At 45.8% G+C, this 6000-nt stretch overlaps 1 protein-coding gene across 1 annotated transcript in view; it reads right to left on the reverse strand.

Annotated features, from left to right (window-relative positions):
* Positions 1–5888, reverse strand: part of VPS36 (vacuolar protein sorting 36 homolog) — a 30301-nt gene extending 24413 nt beyond the window's left edge. The window contains exon 1 of the mRNA XM_049646863.1: positions 5752–5888. Within this exon, the coding sequence (XP_049502820.1) occupies positions 5752–5847 (96 nt within the window). The 5' untranslated portion in view covers positions 5848–5888. The remainder of the gene's footprint in view (positions 1–5751) is intronic.
* Between the last annotated feature and the right edge of the window lie 112 nt (positions 5889–6000).

A 6000-nucleotide genomic window follows, 5' to 3' on the forward strand; every position in this document is an offset into this window, starting at 1 on the left:
ATCAGACAGAAATAGAGATAATCTCCATATCCCAAACTTCATGTGAGATATATGCATGTGTCTACACACACATACATACACACATACACACCCCCCACACACACACACGTAGCATAAAAAGATATAAATGGAACACTCAGTGATCTGTTAACAATGATTATCTCAAAAAAGTGTGAGGAAATGGGAAGAAGAGAAGCAAAGGCCCCCTTTTTTAAACTATCCATTTCATTACTGATTGAATTTTTTACCATGAGATTGAATTTGTATATAACACTCATAATTTTTTAAAATAATTTTTAAATAATAAGAAAATAGACATAAACCTACAAAAATAAGTGTGGCTGGAGATTCAATCAATGACACTGGGACAACTGGGTTCTCCAGTAGAGAAAAAAAATAATAATAATGATAATGTTGGATTTATACCTAATATACTTAACCAAATTAAATTCTAGATCAAATATTAGAGTTAAAAAAAAGAAAAATTATAAAAGCACTAGAAAAAATGAGAGAATTAAAAAAAAATTTTTTTTAACGTTTATTCATTTTTGAGAGACAGAGAGAGACAGAGCATGAGCAGGGAAGGGGCAGAGAGAGAGGGAGACACAGAATCCAAAACAGGCTCCAGGCTCTGAGCTGTCAGCACAGAGCCCGACACAGGGCTCAAACTCACGTACTGCAAGATCATGACTTAAGCCGAAGTCAGATGCTCAACCGACTGAGCCACCCAGGCGCCCCGAGAATTTTTTACATAATGTAAGAGAAGGTCTTTCTAAGGAAAACACTAAGCCCATTAGCATTAGAGGCAAAGATTTATAAAGTGAACTCCACACACACATGCACACAAATTCCTTGTAGCAAAAAAACACCAAGGCGAAGACGGCAGACTGGGGAAAATAACTGAAACTCACATCAGAGACAAAGGGCTAATTTCTGTAACGTATAAAGTACTCTTACAAATCACTTTTAAAAAATAGCCTGTAATCTATCAGAGAAATGGGCAAAGACTATTAACAGAAAGTTCACATAAAAGGAACTACAATGACTCTTAAGCACATTAATAGATGCCCAACCTTGCAGATAACAAGAAAAAAGCCAATTAAGAGAACATGAGGGCAGTCCATCCAGGGGATTGGCAGAGGTCCAAAAGCTTGGTAACACCGTGCAAGTAAAATGTTAGCGAAATAAGCACTTGCACACCTTGTTGGGAGGGACAACCTCCACTGAGGGCAATAGATTAATCTCTCAAAAATACAAATACACATATCCTTTGATCCAATTTATCTACAGATGAATCCACACGTGCATAATCATACACTACTAGGTTACTCATTGCTGTTTGTGAAAAGCAAAATATAGGAAATAAGTTAAATACCCATCAACAGAGAAATATACATCCACACAATGAACTACTACTCAGTGATTACAAAGAAATCAGGAGGCTCTATCATAGTAAAGTATTTGATAAAATCTAAGATGCCACTGATTATGAAATGCATCCTGATTCTGGTTGTTAAAATGTGTGTGTGGGGGTGGGGGGGGGGGTGGGGAATGGACATTTAGAATTGATGAAATATGGTAAATTCTCCACACAGATGAAGTGAAAAAAGCCAGATGCAACACTCTGTATGCAGAGCATATTACAAATTTACATCTTAAAAAAGGAAACACAATTTATACAAATACCTATGCATGATACATATGCACAGCTCTCCAGAATGATGCACTGGTTAGCCTCTAAGGGGAACTGAGTGACAAAGAGACAAAGGTGAAAGAGAGACTTTTAACTTTATTCTTTTTGTGGTTTTTGAATTTTTGTCATGGGATTGTATCTCCTACCCAAAATATAAATGTAAAAAATGTTTTTAAAAACTGTAATACAGGGGCACCTGGGTGGCTCAGTCAGTTAAGCATCTGACTCATGATTTTGGCTCAGGTCATGCATGAGCTATTACTGAGTTCGAGCCCCGCGTCGGGCTTGCTGCTGTCAGGGCAGAGCCCACTTCGGACCCTCTGCCTCTCCTCTCTCTAGCTCGCTCACTCAAAAATAAATACACATAAAAAAGAGATTTTTAAAACTTCTTTTTTGCCAATGAGTAAGATTTCCCTTTTCCAAAAGCAAGTACTTTATCAACCTGAGTACCTGGTGCTACGTTACAGCACAACGGTTCTGATTAAGCAGATGCACTTTCTCGCACTGAAATTCAAGCATAAGGATGTAAGTTAAAGCTGAAGGCAGAGTATATTCCATTACCGTGTCAATTAACAATGTGCGCATGTAATGCTGATGCTCCAAGTGAAGAAATTGTGTAATAGTTCCCTTCAGGGATTCCAAGGGATTGTGAGCTGAACCTGATAGACAAGTTTAGGCTGGTTTGCTCCAGCCACTCAGAGCTAGAACAATTTTAACTACTTCAAAGTTGATGTAACTTAGGCTTTTGCTGGACAAGCTCTTACCCTGTTTTGTTTTGTTTTTAGTCAACATTTTTCTTTTATAAAAGTAATACAGTGTAGCAAATTTGAAGAAAAAAATGGAAGTCTAAAAAAGAAAATGAAATCACTCATAATCATACCAGCCAGGGTGTGTGTATGTGTGTGTGTATATGTGTGTGCAGGTGTAAATAATCTTTAAATAAAATGAAGCCATTATATTTGTAGTTTTATAAGTAGCTTTTTTCAGTTAGCAACCTCTCATTAGTAATTCCTCATGCTGATTAAGGCATATCCCATTTTAATTAACAAAACCCTACGGTGGTCACTGAGATTGCTTCCAATTTTCCCTATATGTAATAATATATAACATATATAATAGTGCTGAGATGAGCATCCTCATTCATTATATGTTTATGCATCTCTGATTACTTCCCAAGGGTAAATCCCTAAAAGTCAAACAGCTAGCTGGAAGAAAATAAACATTTTCTAAGTCTCCCAGTATATGCTGCCAACTTGCCACTTTATACACTACTAACCTGCTTTCATTATTATTTAAATTAGCTGAGGCTATAGAAGTTTTTGTGAATTTAAACAAATGACCTGTCTACGCTACTTAAGAAAACATACTGTGTGGTCATAACGGGCCCATGAAAACTGTGCCTGTAGAAACAAGCAGGTGCTCATTTATTCACAAGAGACGCTTGGGCGGTGGGAAGAGCCCAGTCTACTCTAAATGTGTCACCTCAGATGGGTCACAGTTTTCTCAACTGTCAACTGAGTGCCCTCATCTTTGGGAGGATTCACTATATTAAGCATTACATAAAGAGTCTGGCACTGGTGACTGCTACATTTGTGAAAGCATTGTAGCACAGTCAATCAAGCAGAGCCTTTGGGAGTCTGATCAACAGAGATTTAACTCCTGTCTCTCCTGATAACCAACTCTGTGGGCAAGTCACTTTCTAAGAGTTATTTTCTCATCCATAAAATACTCACCTCATATGCCCAGTAATAGGATTAAATGAGATTGTACATAAAGCTCCCGGCACATAGTAGGTACTCCTATTATTCAGGTCTTTTTTTTTTTCCACGTATTTCACACCCACGATGAGCCAAAAGATAGAAGGATGAGTAAGGCACACTTTCTGCCCTCCAGGAGCGTCCACCTGGCCTATGAGACAGCCACGTGCATGCCTGCCTGAGGAACGTGTTGGGACGCAAAGCTACGAAGGCTAAGCAGTCTGGACTGGAGTGTCCTAGCCCAAGGGAGCCAGGGAAAGACACTGAAAGGGAACTTGACCAGATCTGGAGGCTGATAAGGAGCTTCCTAGAGTCTTCAGACTGCATGAGGTCTGGAAGCTTTCCAGCAGATGGAGGAAGCCAGGACATGGGACTTCCCCCTAGGAATCAGTCTAGCCCTCAGTCACACTGGGGACAGCTCAGCAAGTGACTCACTGGATGCAGCTCAGGGACCACAGCGGTGAGCGGTGAGCGAGCTTGTCTTAGAGCTCTGCTTCCATTTCAGGACACCTACATTCCTCCCTCACTACCCTCAGCCTTTAGAACAGTTAAGAATTCTCCACGAGATCAAAGGATCTTAACTAAATTCTTCCCAGTACTTTTTTTGTTAATCCTCTGATAACCATATCTACTTGTCCATTAAAATAGGCAAAAACAAAAACAAAAACAAAAACCTTAAAGGAAACACTAGAATTCACTGATTGAGCAATGGTTTTGCGTATAGAGGTCCTAATGGTTTTGATTTGTTATGGTCTTAAACGGACGTGGTTGTATTATGTGCCAGCCAAGATGCTCCTAATCTGCATACTGGAGTTACATACAACAACAGAGGGTGGTGTTCTGCAAAAGTGTGACTTCCAGCATGGACTGTCTTTAGGGGAGTTTCTGAAGACCAATCTATCATTGTCAGCATTCAGTTCTGAATGCTGAAGTTGATCATGCTTCCTATTTAAAACAGTTTCAAGGGTGTAACCTTCATTCAAAAACCATTTAGCTTGTCACTCCGACCAAGAGATGCAAACCCAATTGCGATCAAGTTAACCTAAGTGCTGAGGCAGGAAATGGAGTAAAACCAAGCAAGTTATTTAAGAAAAAGACCCTGCCTTGATAAGAGAGGAAACAGTACGTGGAAAATGCCCTCAGGGAGGCAGAGCACCTGGGTCCGGTGTCATGTCAGCTGCGCCTGTAGACAGCTGGGTAACCCCTGCCCTCCGTGACCTAGGAGGAAGGAAGCCTCGAGCTTCTGCAGGCACCGACCAGGAAAAGCTATGGGTCAAGGAACAAATGCAAAAGTACGGAAGGAAGTTTCATCAGTAACACCACAAAGAAGATGAGAGAGCAGGTGAAAACTTCTGGAGACTAAAAATCCTGGTTAGAATAAGCGGGTTTTGAACATTTTTCTGATCAGGACCAAACTTCCCCAGAAGATACGGCCTGACTGCATTGGCAAACAGCTGCGGCTGAGGCCAGCAAGTCTGTTCAGGGTCACGTCCACCTGGGACAAAGCCAGGGCACCTGCTTCTCCTGCACGGAGCACCCCTCCCTCTCCCCTACTCGCCCCCCCCCCCCCCCCCCCCCCCCCCCCCCCCCCCGCCCCTTTAAATCCTTCTGGCTTCGCCCGGACGGGGAGGATAGGCTTCGGGATGTGAGTCTACCGTCCTCCCAGGCCGCCTGCCTCCTGAGTAAAGCAGCCTGTCCCCCCAGCGCTCGTGTCTGGAGTACGGATCTTCCCGCGGGGCGCCGCCCGGGCTGAGCCGAGCCGGTTCCCCGGGAGGTAACAGTCGGACGGAAGTCTCCACCAGACGCTCACGCCGGGCTAGTAACACTTGTCTCCATTCGCAAGCGCCTCTCCCAAGGTTTGCGCCCGGGTGACAAGGCATGGCCTACCACATCACTTCACTAAACAAACGCTCAAGACTCCTTCCTTAAGTCATTCCAGGAAGAAAAAAAAAGGGGGGGGGGGCGCGGAAAGGCGACCAGTGAGACCCGGACACGCTTCTCAGAAACCCCGGCGGGGCACTGCCCGCCGCTCGCTGGGGCAGACCGCACGCCCGCCGGCCGCACCCGGCTCGGCGAGGCACCCCGGCCAGCGAGCCGGACAAAGGAGGCACCGGCCCGGCGCGGCCCGCCGTCACCGCGCCGGATCCGGGCCCGAGGAGCAGGCACCCGGCCAAGCCGTCTGCCGTCCCCGCCGCTTCCCTGAGCGCGGCCGCCCAAGCGCCGAGGCGTGCGGACCCGGCACCCGGGCGGAGGCCCCTCAGGCTGGCCAGACCGCGCACCCGTCCCCGAGGCCGCCTCTACCTTCTCCTCGCCGTCGTAGATGCGCACGCCGCGCTGCTGGATCACCAGCGTCTCGTTGATCTCCAGGAGGCCGCTGGTCCACACGAAGCGGTCCATGGCCGCCGGCAGGCCGGCCTCCGCCGCTCGCCCGCGCCGGCGCTCCGGGGACGCGAGCCCAGCGCTGAATAGCCTGCGGCGCCCCCTGGCGGCGGGCGGGGCGGAGGCGGGCAGGGAGGGAGCGTGCCCGGGAAACCTGGGGTCGTGCGTGGA

This window comes from Panthera uncia (assembly GCF_023721935.1).
Source record: "Panthera uncia isolate 11264 chromosome A1 unlocalized genomic scaffold, Puncia_PCG_1.0 HiC_scaffold_16, whole genome shotgun sequence".
NCBI classification, from domain to species: domain Eukaryota; kingdom Metazoa; phylum Chordata; class Mammalia; order Carnivora; family Felidae; genus Panthera; species Panthera uncia.